The sequence below is a fragment of the Hermetia illucens genome, chromosome 5 (genome assembly GCF_905115235.1).
Source record: "Hermetia illucens chromosome 5, iHerIll2.2.curated.20191125, whole genome shotgun sequence".
NCBI classification, from domain to species: domain Eukaryota; kingdom Metazoa; phylum Arthropoda; class Insecta; order Diptera; family Stratiomyidae; genus Hermetia; species Hermetia illucens.
Window position 1 is genome coordinate 91064507 of NC_051853.1, and position 16370 is coordinate 91080876.

Here is a 16370-nt window from a genome sequence, read left to right on the forward strand (position 1 = left end):
TTTCAAAAGTAAAATAACAATCCGGAGCGCTATTCGACTCTCTATCTATCTATAATCATCAGATGAATTTTACTTCGTTGAGCTTGTTGATGAATTCTAAGTCCATCGACTCGTGCCAACTGAGTGCTTAACCACAGAAATCCACTATTGATTGATTGATTTTTTCATACCTAACCCCTATGAAATCAGGTTTTATATACGTATATGAGAATACGGAGGGCGCATATGGCACATTATTTGGGATATTGCTTACAATTCAATGGTTGTATCGTATTCCTAAATGAAACCATGAAAATGACCATTAACGCTCCGAATCACTTATGCCTAAGAAAAACTAGGGGAACGGAGCAGATGGTCGAAGTTTTTGTTTTCTATTGCATCCTATATCCTATGTTTAACTATCGAATTTCAGAACGTACAAATTAAGGATACCACTTTAACGGTGACTAATGTGATTCGATTTTATTGCAAACAATAGAGCAAAGGACAGGTTTCGATTCTGACATTAGTTCTTGGGAAGTTTGGAAATTATCGACTGGCATCTCAATTGTTTTTATATTATAATAGATTAGTTGAGGGAAGAGTAGCAAAACGAATTTCTTCTTTAACAAATACCACTCCATTGAATATGCTATCATATTTTTGATGACAGTCTTGATCACAGAAATATTTCGCTTGAATTTAGAAAAAAAGAGGTACATTTGAGAATCTATAGTTCATTTTTTGTTTAATTTGAAATTCATTGAATACTGAATTCCATTCTTTACAACTTGAACATATTAACTAGGGATATCTCAGAGTAATGCGTATCATAAAAATGAGAAACAGAACATATTGCCTTAAGCCTCAAGCCAAAATTATGCCGTAATTGAAGCATCAAATGGGTTAGCTTCATTCTGCTTCATACGAAAATGGTACCCTATCCACATAAATGTATCCACAAATATACACCGCATATACAACTTCTGCAAAACACTTCACAGAACGGATAAAAAGACTAACCTGAGAAAGCAAAACTATAGCCGGATACTGGGGGAAGTTCTTTTGTTTTCTGTTCAGTAGTTTTCAACCTCCACATCCATATTTATATAAAAAACCGGAAGCTTTCTCCCAATTTTCGAATAAAATTATCGCTTTGAGAATATAACGGCTATTACCCTTTGTGAGAGTTTAGCAATACAGATTGCAAATCCAACTACTTCACGGAAAGTGCTTGGTGGGCATAGCCGATTGGACCGTCAGGTAATCCTCAAGAATGGTATTTTGTTTCCTAACATTTTTTTTATGTTGATCTGTATGGAAAGTATTTCACTGTTAGGGTTTTTACCAGGAAGGGATAACGTAGAAAGGATTTTCAGGGTCTCAATTGCTATTATTTTCTGCTTTTCATTCAAATTTGTCATAACTTGTACGGTTCTTAAAGTTCTGCAAAAGCGAATACTCTTTTATAGGTTTAGGTTTAGTTGAAAAAAAACTCGATTCAAACCGTCATACTTTTGAAGGAAGATAGCGACAATAGAATCCTTAAGTAAAAGAACTCAAATTAGGCCTTCGTTGATGATTTCGTTTGCTACTCACGTGTTAGCTTCCCAAAATATGAATTATCGGCAATTTCCAGGGGTATAAGTAGATCATCATTCTGATATCAATTTATATTATGTATTTTATTTCTATCTGGTGCATCTGAAATGTTCAAATTTGTACGGTTTAATATTAAAAAAAAAACAATACGTTCCCCACCTTAAAAAATAAAAATATGTTTTTATTTTGTTGACATTTATTTATTTGAGTAATAAACAACCATTTTAAGGCACATTTTTTTTCGTTGATGTTCTCTTATAACTACAAAAAAATTAAATTAATATAATAAGGCGAAACCGGAAGTTCGACGCTTCAGGCACAAAATGTTTTGCTGATTTTTATGTAAGAATATTTGGACATGATAGTTCCATTTATATATGGCTCGATACAGTCGACTCAGCTGTGAGTCAAATCAGGCTCATAATCTCGGGCGGGGGCAATGCTAACCACATTGCCTCCTATAGGGTACTATAATCCTGTAGGGTACCGTTACGGTCTTGAATGAAGTGCTCTAATACACTTCACGGCTCTGAACCAATTGGATTGTTGCCCCAACGATTATCATTATCATATAATTTGACACGAAAGAAGCAACTTTGACGTATCCACCTTTCCACCAAATATTTCTATATTGCTGCAGTTAGGATAGGATAGGATTACCTTAAGGAGCTTCGTAGTAAATTTTCAAAATAAATAATGTACTATTATTCACTCTACTCTACTCTCTACTTGGGAAGATATCGTAACGAAGAGTACCTCCTGGCCTGGATATCATGCGTATGGACCACCATAATTTTTTTCGGACTTTTGGTTGGGTAGTTGGTTTGGTAGTTTTTAAGAACGAGTCCTTTAAGTAATTGATCTTTTCGGATCCTTGCACTTCTCCCTCTTGCAACCAATGCCAAAATTATTATCTGCTTCGGAAAGTACTAATCGCGACCTTTCATTTGATACCCGACATGGCTGCATTCAGTGGTGTTTAGGGTTATCGGTCTGGAACACAGTTGCACACCTATCGACATATGTAGACATATATAGTATAGTATGTGAACTATGAAATTTCATGCATGCAGTAAATGAAATATTTTTATATTGAGTTGAAGAAGAACAATTTAGAAATTTAATGGAAAACCGTTTTTAAGTTCACCATAGTACAAGGCTGTCATACGGAAGGTCGCGGTTCGAATCTCACTGGGGGCATGATTTGACGTCGGATACCAGTCGACTCAGCTGTGAATGAGTACCTGAGTCAAATCGGGGTGATAATCTCGGGCGAACGCAATGCTGACCACATTGCCTCCTACAGTATACTGTAGTGTACCGTTAGGGTCTTGAATGAAGTGCTCTAACACACTTCAAGGCCCTGATCCAATATGGATTGTTGTGCCAACGATTATTATTATAGTACAGTGGAAAAATAGAAATGATGATGAAAGGTTACGTACCCTACTATAATTAACAAAGTTATAGTAGATCATGGTCGAGTTTTTCGTGTGAATTTACTACACCCTATAGATTGTTAATATCATATAATGGAATAGCTATGCACCCAAAGTTGCTCACATAAGAAAAGCACAAAACCCTACACCTGAAGCGCCCGGCATCCGGTCTCTGATTTAATTTTTACAGTTATAGAACATTATGAGATAACTACATTCATACTTTTGATCTAACCATGTCTAATTTTTGAATTTGTAATTACAGGAACTCAACGATAGAAGCCAACCCGCATCGCATTTCGTCACTTTTAGCGACAGACAATACGCTAATAACGTTTTGCTCTAAAAAGCATATTAAGTGGAATAAATCATCATCAGAAAGATTACACATTAGAATCGACATCATGTTGCGGCAATCATTACTTCTGGTTGTCGTCACGTTGACGGCAACATTCATAAATGCTCGTAAGTACAGCATACATAATATTGTGTTCTACACACCTATCCATCCGTTCTCAAACGCTTTTATTCATTCCCATTTATGCTAATTTTTAGAGAAGCTTTAATTATTGCGAAATAGATATATAGCACTTCGTATATAACACATTCTTGAGTAATTCATCGTTTGTTGAAAATTGCAAACTGCCTACCTACTCATTTCCTTGTGGAGATTCTAATTTTTCGTCTTGTTTGATATCACTGAGGATTCCTGCAATTACTACTGATTAGTAGAGAATGAGATCTGTGCCAGCTAGCACTTTGTAGCTTCTAATATTGTATTTGCACATCGCTAAGAAAAAGAGCACGAAGTCTTGCAGTTCGGATGTATAGGACGCAGTGGGAATTTACACACTCGCTCTAGCACAAGTAATTGGATCAAATTGGTATCATATCACATGACTGTCGCGAAATATAAGCTCGACATAAATCAATCCAATACGAGAAGAATCTAAAAACCATCACTAAATCTGCATCCAATTTTCAAAAAGTGTTGCGTTTCATTTCTTCGTTTATCTTTTCAGTTTGATTACTGCTCACTGTTCAGTTTCAAAGGCGATGGTTTTGAAATTCTAAGCAACGAATAAAACTGAAAATTATAACCGTCTCGCCCGGGATTGTTGTAAAAAACTTCTGAAGTGGTTCTCATGTGAAGCATTATATTGGGTGGCAAGTTGCTGTCCCTCCAATGTGGAAAAGCTACCTTAATTGATTTATATAGAAATAAACTGATTTACCTAGAAATCATATGATTGTCTAAAGTTTCCGTAAATCCATGACAAGTAGAGATAGTTTTTGCAGATGAATTGAGAATAACTAACGGATAGAATAGAGCACTAATTCCTGGAATATTATATTTCAATGATAAAATCACCTAATTTAACCTAAAGGGCATGATGACTGATGTCTGTGACTGGAGAGTTTTATTACAAGTAGGGAAAATATCGCTATATTTACACAATATCTGAATAATAGGGAGGATGCGGTTTTGATACAAAATGGAGCTAAAGCGAATACAGCTTTCAAAACTTATCAATTAATTTATCAATACATTTGCTACTATTTATATAGGTTGCCCTCTCTTTTCTGTTTCTCTTTTGAGTTATAGAATATATAGAGAACACAAAATATTGATCTCTTTTTCTGACTCCGTACAAACAAAACCACGAGAATGTCGATTGGTTTCATTTCGGCCACCACACACACTGTATCTTCTGATGGCGGCATACCACTCCCAGCAATCTTCTGTGCAACAGCCTCTCTATTATTTCTGTCTAGATGGGCGCCGAATATAATATTGTCGTGATCGTCCCTTTAGACAACTTGGCCCATTAATATCTGTCATGATACACGATAGTGCGGCCATTGCCTTTCCTGCGCTTACGTTCACCGTTCACGTTCGAATTACATCCAAACCTAGTACTTTTATTATTTCTGATTTACCGGTATATACAGTAAAGATCCTCTGCAATTACCGGGGAAACCACTAAGGATAAATCCTGTCTGAAAGCAACAGTATCATCAGAAATGGAATTCGGCTGTCTTTTTCGTTGCGGCTCCCATTTCATTTAAGTTGAACCTTTATAGAAAATCTTCTGGCGATCGCTGACCGTAAATTGTTCACTAACCTGCCAGGATAATCCACGGGAAGCTAGCGCTGACCACTTGTATTGGATATTTTGCAATTGCATTATTCAGAGGACATAGCAAATCTCTTTTTTTTAGGATTTGTGTAAAACAAAACCTTATTAAAATCGGTTTACTGTCTGTTTGTCTGTCACACCTTATATTTGAGGAACGGTTACTCTTATTGATATGAAATTTGGTAAAAAGGTGGGACCTGTAATCTTATTACATGCAGGGTGTAACATAGTTTCACGATGAATTTAAGGGGGGTGGGTCCCCATATATGTAGAAGGGGGTGTACAATTTTTTTTCATCGTGTATAGTCATGTGTGGTATCAAATGAAACCTCTCGATTGGTACTTTCCGAGCTCGATATTAGTTTTGACATTGGTTGGAAAGGGAAAAGTGCGATGGTCCGAAAAGGTTCAATTATTCAAGGACCTGTTCTCAGAAACTACCCAACCCAAACTTCTGAAAAATAATATGGTAATCTATGCATATGGTATCTAGGCCGCATAATTCTCTCCATACCGATACCTGTTCAAACAAAGTTAATAATAGTATATTATCATATTCATTATAAGCACATTTTTTAGAATCATCAAGGCTATGTTATAGAGCACGACACTATCAAGTATGGTGGAAATCGCACTATTACTAACAAAGTTATAATAGGTCGAAGTTGTCACTTTTGTGCAAATTTATTGCTTTCTAAGACTTTGAATATCAGTGTCATACTAAAGTGAATGGTCTCACCAATTAAATGCTTAAACTTACGAACTAAGTACAAGTAGGGCATAAATGCTGATATAAGATTACCTTTCTCCCCTGTGGCGCTTAGCTTCCGGTTTCCCTACTTGTTGTGGTTGTTAAGTACTCTTGAAAACCACAATTTCTGCACAATCAAATAAAAGCTTTACCGGTTTTATTTGTAAAACAGATAATTTACCCTGAACTCTGTAAGACTAAAAAATTACACACCTAAATATTGAATCCGTCGTTCTGTGACACCCATTTACTTCGAAAGCCGTCCACCCGTTGGCACAGAACTGATGAGAATGTTTTCACTATGGGTCCCCACATATACAATGATCTCATTTCAACTTGAGTTTGTTGAAGGCTCTGTACACATGTAAAAAGAGATGTATCCTCTTTTCCACCGGATATAGCAAATGAAGGGTATGAATTACAACCAGGTATTGGTTTTGATGATTCTGATGCTAATTGTAAAGGGGAGAATGAGGGGTTGAAAAGTGCAAATTTAAATCAATTGCTCATTCTCAGAAATTAAGCAACTCAAGAATTTGGAAAAAATCATGATGATGCTTCTACATGGCATCTAGGTCCCAAAATATCCCCATCTGGATTTCTGTTCAAATAAAATTAATATTATATTATGTAGTATATTACTATATTTTGAAAATTTACCAGCTCGTACATCGACCATGTTCTTCATTAGCTATTATCTTATGCCAGAATACCCAATAGTCAGAATAGTCAATCATCTAATCGTCTAATCATCGTAATTATAATCATGCAGTATATGAAATGAATTGAAATTATGATCAGTGCTGTTTGTACTTTACGAATTAGTTTAGCTTGGCTAGTTAACCTTTTAACTAAACAAATATGTAGATCGATTGCCATGAGCAGAGGAACTAGCAACTAGTTTAGTGGTTGAAATTATGTTTTCGTGCAAATTGGCATCAAAAAACAAACGTTTGTACTCATTTCAGACAACAGACAGGCAAATGTCTGTGTTTGCCTTGGAAAGCAGATAGACAGATACCTGCGTCTGAATCAGACAAATGTTTCCATCTAGATTGTACTTCGAGCAAGGCAAGGCAATTGTTTATATGTATGCTCCTCCTTTGTGAGATGCGAAGTACATGAAGTTAAAATTATGATTCTGATTTCCACGAATATTCCGTACAACACAGCTCTTGCAAAAGGCCAAAACTTGTTCAGTATTTATCCTTGCTCTTATTCGATTAGATATTCTAGTTCCTCTTATGAAGCGTAGATGAAGGGAAGATCTAAGCTCCGCACACTTCCAAACTGAGCCGTAGGAGATATACGAGTATGTGGTGAATACGGGGAATTGGCTCTCTCTCCATCAAACTTTCCAGGCGCTCCTTGATGCGCCCCAGGATCATTTCAAAACGGGTGCCCTTATGCCTTTTGTCACGACGTACATTGCATTTCTCGTATTTTGTCATGATAACGGAACGTTTCGTTCATTCCCACTCACGGCGGTGAACAGCACCCTTAGTTCCCTACGTTTATTGACCCATCCTAAATATACTGTTAATCGCGTTATGGTCGACCTGATAAGAAGTTCATTGCCGGTTAATCGAAACTCAATTGGCCTTGCGTCACCGCCGATGATAAGGCGGTGAAAATTGCAGAAGTCTACAAACCAACAATAATTGTTAAGGTCACCAAAGTCGTGCCTCCCTATCACTTGTCCGAGCCCACCTTGGCATGCAGATCAACCATCACGATCCCAATATTATTTTTATGAACTGCGTGCAATTAACATACTCATAGAATGCATCTTTCTTCGCTATATCGGAAATTTCCATTGGTGCGTAACAGGGTGCAACTGGATCGCAATCTTGCGGTCAAGATCCTGTCAGAAATCGGGTCCCAAGTCAAGAGAACATGCCTTACATTGTCATCAGCAACAGTTTGATGCCGGTTTGCGCGCGTTTGCTATCCTTTGACCTCCTAGAGTACGAAAGCATAACACTGCAAGAGGAAGAGGAGAAGGAGGGGGCGACGGATTGGCCAGGTGGGGCTTTGCTCATGGCAGTCCTTCGCCGGATGCAGTTGGTGTCTCGCTGGCGGCTGTCAGGGGCGCCTTAGATGGCGAAGGCTTACCATCGGTGCCTCGTCAAGGAGAATTTGACCCGCTTATAACATAGCCCGATCACGAGAGCTCCTACGTCAGACGCGTGCGCGCGACACTGGCCCATAGGGGACCATGCAGCCAGGCTTAGCATACTCTACAATTCGCATTGCAAAGCTGCGGAGAAGGGGGGAAACCCTCAGGAACTTTCTCTGTGATTGCCCAGCTCTAGCTAGAGTCAGGCTACGGACACTGGGTAAACCATTCTTTGGGGACCCCAGAGAGATTTCTAGCTGCAGGATGGGGGAGCTGCTCTCCTTCTTGAATGCTACGGGCTGGCTCTCAAGATCTGAGCCGGCTGGATTCTGCCTTCCTACTCTCATAACAGCAGCCACGGTCTTAGGAGTTTGTGGCATCAAAACGGCGCATCACAATGCTAATTGAGTGCGGAGCGGCCACTGATATCTACCTACCTACTCTAAAGAGTCCCACCTAATCTCACTTCACTTAAGCCCAGAATAATAATAATCGTTGGCGCAACAATCCATATTGGATCGGTACACTAGGAGGCAATGTGGTCAGCATTGCGCTCAGAATGCCCAACCTATATCACTATTTGCTCGAGTTGGAGACAGGATGATTTCAGAGTCCCTCGATACTTTGTCAAGTAGCATGTGCAGTAGCGTCCAGAAACGAATCATCAGTCGTTTTCGATAGCCCAAGTTCGAAACCATGTAGTTTGTCGACGTTTGGGTATCAGTAAAATTTACAGGTTACTAAGGCACAAATTTCTATCCCTTTTAGTCACCTTTGACGACAATCTGGGGATACTTTTAGTGTATTTTTAAACCACAACTCACAAGATTATAATCAACGAGGGGAAAAGAAAATAGTCTCCTATTAATTTGTATTCAAGCCGGCATAAATGTAATGATAGAAAATGATAGAGTCTCCTCTTTGATTAACGATGTGTTCGCGGAGGTTTTATTTTAGTAATTTGCAACTTTTTTTGTTCAATTTTTCTCTATAACTATGTGGCTACTAGGCTACTAGGTATTAGTTTAGAATTTAATGTAGTTTATCGCCAGGACTGATTGCGAAAACTAGAAAGAGAACTAGTAACTTCCTCATGAAGTACTAACTAGTTTCCCTAGTAGAACTTTGTTCTAGTAATTTGCAAGTTTCTAGCCAGTTCTTCTCTATATGTAGCTAGTTAGTTCCTTCCAAAGTACTACCTGCAATAGCTTACTTGGTAACAAATCAATAATTAATTAAGGAACTCTATGTGCGGGAATACAAAATTCGCACAAAAATATTATATTGCTACGTACTTGCTTTACGTAGACTTGTCTAGATTAACTATTTTGCGCCTTTGACAAGATCTCTCTTTCCCTAACTAAATATTTAGGGCTAACGATTATTATTATTATTAAAAATGCAATTGTCCTCATTCTGTTTATGCTAACATAAATTGTTTAGTTTTCACTCATCGAATAAGTCATGTGTCCTTTTAAAGATAAATTGCTAATTCGAATCCAAACGTACATCTTGAAATTTTATCGTCTCCTGCTAAGTATACAGTTCTTCGCATGAGTTATTTATATTTTATTACGCAAATTTTTCACATTTCTAATTGTCATGACTTTAATGGAACCAGGAGGATATTAGCCGTTACAGGCACGGAACCCCAAACTTTCAATGACAAATCCTTACCCCCTTAATGTTAAACTCAAGAGCGCCAGACCAAGTTAACCATCCAGGCAAAGCCTTTCTTTGGTTTAGATGTTTCTGTGTTTGCGAAGGATGGATGGTTGAGATAAATCGACCAGTAAATAGCATGCTTTATAAATTTAATCACATAGTTAACATTGCTGGTGAGGGGAACCTATTCGAATTTTGTCGTTCAAAACTCTGTAATTCAGCCCAAGTGTTTTGGTACTTGCATTGTCATTAAAAGATAAAATTGGTATGAATATATTGTACCATATGGGTGTTGTTCATACTAGTAAGTATCATGAAGACGTTTAGGAGTTTAATAATTTGAAGTTATTAATCAACTTAAAGATGGAGTATATGGTGCACAGTGATTAGCATAATGTACGACCTAAGTGAGCAAATGAAAAGATATTCTTGGGAGAATATATTAAATACAGTATAGTGTCATATTTATGTTCTAACAAGAAAGGAAACGTATCACATTCTTGAATGACTTTTACTAGATCATGTAGTTGATGTCATTCCGCAAATTTTGTTATAGAACGCACATTTACCACGCGATGACGTAGGTTCTGTACGTGTCCTTAATAAAAGCATAATTTTCCCGTGATATTATATGCAAATGTGTCCTTATGACTATCGAACCGAAATCAAGTTGTCTACGAATAACACAGAATGAGGATGCAGCTTGAGTTAGCTTCATATTGTAAAGGCTTGAGTGGGCAGCTATTTATGATATATACCCAGCGTAATAGCTGCACCGAAGAACTTGAGTCACTGTGATGCCATAAAGTAAAAAAAAAGTTATATTTGTCATTAAGAAAACATGAACTGGAAGAGATAAAAAAGCGAAATAAGACCACCTTATTCTTGTAAGAGTCTAACTAAGATTATAATATTAATAAGGCATATTACTAACATGGTAGTAGTGATTCTGTTGCTAATGCCTTGATTATAATGGATTGTCAAGCTTTATGTAATCTGATAGTTTCCTCTTAATAATACATTTTTGTATATATTCATCATTTTGGAAATATTACTTTTCGACTTCTATATATGTTCTTCATTTCCAGACAATTCACCACCTCACATCACGAAACAACCGCCAACAGATGAAATGCTTTTCAAAGTTGCCCAGCTTACAAAAGAAAGTGATAGTCCATTTACGATCGAATGTGAAGCAGAAGGTCAACCAGATCCATCGTAAGTAAAAACAATTGATTTACTTTTAATATATACAAACAAGAAAACTTCTTCGGTATGAAAATAAAACAAAATTCTTGAACTAATATTGACCTATGATATCACAATAATCTAGACAGGCCCTAAGTGCTACGATTGGATATTGTGCGGATAGGACTTTGGAGAGTTGACACACTTTTTCCATTTCGATCTATTTTTATTGGTTTCTGGCGCTAGACTTTCATGTGATCTACAAAATCTTTTTAGTTACTGTGTCAAAGTTATTTTTAGGCAGACAGCTCAGTTGGTGGAATCTCTCCGTCGGTTGAAGTTTTCTTATTGAAGATACGGAGGTCCAATTTGTGAAGTAAACACGAGGAAAGGCGCCTGAAATCGAGGTTAAGGTAGTTTGTTCACTGGAAAACTAAAGTCCTTGCCATTTGATTTATGGATGTTGTCAAAAGAAATTCACTACATGATCGATTTTTTTTTTTCTAACAAAACTTGTAAGTCCCATGTCAAGCATGAGATGAAAACAAATATTAGATTTCCAATTGACCTTCTCCAATTTCCAATTCTGTCTTTATTGCTAATTTAAGTTATATCTCCAATGATCTCATGAGCCAAAAGTTTATTCTACAACTTTAATGTAGGAAAGAATTCAATATTTCATAATTTTGGCAGATATATTAATATAGCGATATCGTATATAGACGCTTTGTAGAGTGTAAACTTATGAAGCTAGAGTAATTTATTACTTTATTAAAGTTAACGAAAGTTGAGATATTTTCCATAAAAATATGATCCCAAATAGAAAGTTCGCTTTCAGTTACTTTTCACCCAAAAACATATGTACAAAAACCATCTGTAAATTCTGAATGGTAGTTCAGCTATATTATCAAACTTTAAAAAAATATCTGAGGTGTAGCGCTCCCCAAACGGTTTGTAGTATTGGTGAAACCACACGGTCATTAATCTAACAACAAAATTATTTTTCATTCGCCCTACACAACAATCCATAGGAGACAAAACCTAGCGATCGCCAATGCAGTAACGTCACCGAGATCTTTCGATAACTCAGCATTAACCTCATTAACATATAAACTGATGTCCAAAGCATCTGAAATGAGTTGATAAAACTGCATGTGTATATAGAATTGGTGATGTCGATGATGTCATCGAAACCAAAATTATCACAATATGTTGATTAGCTTACGAAATCTTTTTTACGTGACTCTGTTAGAATCCACGTCAGAAACTTTGCTAAAGCCTTTGTTAATATTGAAATCAAAAATTGAAATTACTTGTTATTTCCTGGATATCATTGGTCGCTTTAGACAATAGTTTTAAAGTTCCAAATTTATATTTTGTGACACTAAAACGTGTGAAGTTCAGCCGGTTCTACGGTGAATTTCAAAGAATTGAAGTATAAGAAATTTGTTCATTTATTACTTTCCGTATTTATTTAATGGACATTTCCTGCTATTCTCTCCATGCTATGAAATACTATTGATTTTGTTGACGGTTTTCCACTAATTTATAATTATCCATATTCCTGTCAGCAGAGATTGCGTTTTTTAAGAAATACTTCCCTTCGGATTATTCGAGCTCTTTCTTTCGCCCGTCAGCTCTGATGCGGCGTGATGCTACACTATCTGTTTTGATATTTTGATAATCTCTCCCTAAATCCTGCTTCCTTTCTCTAGTGAAAATTTGTTCATAATGGTAGAATCAATCTATCATAATAGATCTTTTTCAACTTTGATAATATATTTTATGAAACTATCAAGAAATAAAATATATTTATGGTTAGACATGTTCTTTTTTCTTGGAAGTGCTCTTTTCCTTCTCTCAGGAATCAATAAATACAGTAGCTTATGTTATATATTGCCCAATTCGCTATATCAAGTGAGAAGAATTGTTGCATGGTTCCCATACGATCCGTAAGAAAATTCGATTTTGCGTATGTGGATGCCGTCATCATCTTTTGAAATATGTGATTCAAGCAATTTTCTATATTGTGTCGTATGTCGATATTCATCCCTATGAGATGAGGCTTATAATTCACTCAAAGCAGTCTCTGCTTGTGAAAAGCGACAAAAGGGATAGCTATTTGTAAGCTAGCAACCTGCAGATGTCGAAACATGTATGCCCCAGAAACGTTATCCACCTCTGGGATAAGGATGGACTTACCGGTATCGACTATTATGATAACCAATAGTCGATACCGGTAAGTCCATCCTTATCCCAGAGGTCATGAGTTGGTTTTTGGAACATGCATACGCTTTTCAACAATGGTACTGATGGCCCCAGGAAACCTCGGTTTCTGCAATTTGAGCGAAAGTTCCAGCGTGAATATTCTTGGGTTAAGTGAAGTTAGATGGTGGGACTCTAAAGAGTGCTCTCCTCCCTCTTGCGGAACGATGTTTGATTCCAGTATTGGATTAATACTTGTGAAAACTGCAAGGTACGTCTTCATTGCTGGCAAGCTGATTTCGGACACGACCTCTTCGAGACCCCGGAGACTTCTGATTCAGAGGAGGAGGTTTTTTATGAACAATTGAATACAGTCCAGGAGAGGTTGATCTAAATGTCAAGGTAGGCTCTCCAACTCCTTGCTGGGATATGCCTTGGAGCAAACACGGGCTTGACAACCATACCGATAATCGTGATAGGTTTGTGGATTTCTCCAGTTTCCATCACCTCATCATTGGTAATACAGAAGCAGCACAGAGCCTGTCATAAGGTTAGTTGGGTTTAAATTGACTGGCAATGTATGAGCAAGCGATCAGCAGTAGATTTACACACTGCTTTCTGAATGTTCGTAACAAGAGAGGCAGTGACATCGGGCCACTGCTTCTCGCAAGATTGGAAATCTGCGACCCGCCGATTTCACTCACCGCTTTTATGAACTAGCTGTCATTCAACAGTCTAAGAGCTATCTTCTGATTGAACGGTAGACGCCCTTAATTGCACTAAGAATGTTGATGAGAATCGGGCCTCCATTAAAAATTCTCTTTTCTGGTCGCGTCCTGAAGGGAATTGGATTGGTCGCTGGTAGTGGTGGCGATCGTGATGCCCTGAAGCTCCAAATAGAAGTGAAATGATCTTGGCCATCAATGCACCAAACCGAAGTAGAGTTAATCTCCGCGAAGCTACTTATCGCTGCTGCTTCCACTCATACGAACTTTGGAATAGAAGACCATTCAAGGAGGATGGGTGCATGGAATAATTGTTAACATCTTGAGTGCGACGATTGGAAGGGTATTCCTGTCGTCACAGAAATAAGGGCTGAAATAATACTAGAACGCATCGAAGCACATCTCGATCGGCAGCGAGCAGGCTGGTTTCGTTCTGCATCATTCTGTACTGACCACATTCCACCCTTCAGATCATTTTGGAGCAGCGCACAAACTTCAAGTCTACTCTGAGAAAGCCCTTCACAGTTTCCGAAAATGATTTCGATAGCGTCTATAAGAAGTGCATCTGCTCTATGCAGGAGGGACATTCTGGAGAAACTAATAGTTATTATCAGAGCGACTAAAGGGCTGCATCAAAGTATTCAAACGCTGGACTGAACTGTCTCCCTGCAGAGCTATTTATCGCTGGTTCTGCAGTTTTTGCGGAGCTGCTACTTCCACTTATATAAAATTCCTAGGAATCTTAGGTTTTTCCCCATACGAGAAAGAAGAGGAAGATCAGTAAGTTGTCTTGAATGCAGCAACTGGAGGGATATTTCCGTGCTTCTTGGGTAATAATCATGGGCGAATGGAATGTTGACCACATTGCCTCCTACAATGTACTGTAGTGTACCGTTCCGGTCTTGAAAGAAATTATCTAACACGCTTTAAGGCTCTAATCCAATCGGATTGTCGTACCAACGCTTACTATGATTATTATTTCAACAGGGTGCGCAGGGAGTGTGTATCGGATGCTCTATGCAGAAGGGGTATTCCCAAAAAACTAAAAGTTATTATCAAAACGACATATGATGGAGGAAAATATCATGCTTTGCACCAAGGTAAATTCTCAGATGAATTTGAAGTTTAAAACGCAGTTCATCAGGGGTGCATCCTGTCACGAATATTGTCTTTTCTTGTTATCGGTGACGTTCTTCATACTACCTTGTCCAGAAAACAGAGTGCGCTTCAGTAGACCATGATTTATTTTTTTAAACACCTTAACTACGCTGATGACATCTGCTTGTTCTTTCACGAGTTATGGACCATCACCATACACCTAAAAAAGGGGTGCAACTTTTTTCATCTACTAAACGATGTGGAGTATCAAATGAAAGGTCTCGAGTGGTAGCAGATATTAGAATTGACATTGATTTCAAAGGGTAGGAGTACGGGGGTCTGCAAAGAGTCAATTATTCCAAAGACTCATTCTCAAAAACTATCCAACCGAAAAATTTGAAAAAAAGATTATGGTAGTCCATGCACATTGTATCTAGGCTCCGAAATAATCTTCGTTACGATATCGACTCCAATAAAGTTAATAATAGCATATTTTTATATTTTGAAAATTTAGTACAAAATACCCTTAAGTCTATCTTAGTTCTGGTAATATAGGCTTTAATATGAAGTATCTTACTGAAAAGTTTGGCGGAAATCCTACTATTATTAACACAATTAAATTAGGCCAAAGTTGGTCCTTAGCCGTCAAATTACTACTTCCTGATAGATAAAACTTCAGTATCACATCGAATTGAATATCGGGTATATTCAACGTATTACGAGCACGGTTATGGTTTCCGCCTTGTTTCTAACTAAAGCCAAGCCGGACAGTATAATTCGCAACCATATATTTGCACCTTGTATCAGAAGTCTATTTTCTTCACTAGGAAATTGTAAACTTTATATAAAACTTCAATATTGGCTCCGTAGATATTATTTGAAATGTCAAAAACAGGGAGTGCATACAAACATCCTTAATACCAAATTCAAGCCATTTAATCTACAGTAACTCTATAGTTGGAACGATGGCTGCATGTTCATTATCGATAAATTTTTATTACTGCCTAACTGTTGGGTCACTTCATAAAAACTTTAAAATAGAATAACTTAGGTTACCCCATGCTTAATGTCTTTGAACTTCTGAAGGAAATAGAAATGGCGAAGTTTGAGTTTGGCTATATGCACTTACATTTCTTATAGTGCTTTGTTAATAAAAATCTACAAAAGGAATTCATTTCCGACAAACGAAACTCCAATTCATTCCTACGTAAAACCACCCCAAATATATAAATCGCAAGGAACCCTAACGTCTCGTCAGTCTTCATCCCTCAAAACAAAATAGCGATTATCCCAGTGTTCGAAATTTTTATTGCCATTTCATGTTCAAAGAATAGGAAAATTCTTTGTATACACTGGCAAAAAGACTTCGGGAGTTAGTACTTTTCCAGACGGTGAACCTTTATGATGGCGTCGAACATACATTCATATCCAGAAATATATGATACTGAATGACTCTTT

The 16370-nt window shown here is 37.4% G+C and overlaps 1 protein-coding gene across 4 annotated transcripts in view; it reads left to right on the forward strand.

The window, feature by feature from the left end:
- The window catches only part of LOC119658003 (neuroglian), an 89096-nt gene that overhangs the window by 39670 nt on the left and 33056 nt on the right, over nucleotides 1-16370 (forward strand). For all 4 annotated transcript variants that reach the window (XR_005250192.1, XR_005250193.1, XM_038065223.1 and 1 more), the window contains exons 2-3: nucleotides 3286-3485; nucleotides 10785-10914. Coding sequence is in view for 2 of the 4 variants with exons in the window: in XM_038065223.1 (XP_037921151.1) it covers nucleotides 3425-3485; nucleotides 10785-10914 (191 nt within the window). In the remaining 2 variants the exon portion in view is untranslated. The remainder of the gene's footprint in view (nucleotides 1-3285; nucleotides 3486-10784; nucleotides 10915-16370) is intronic.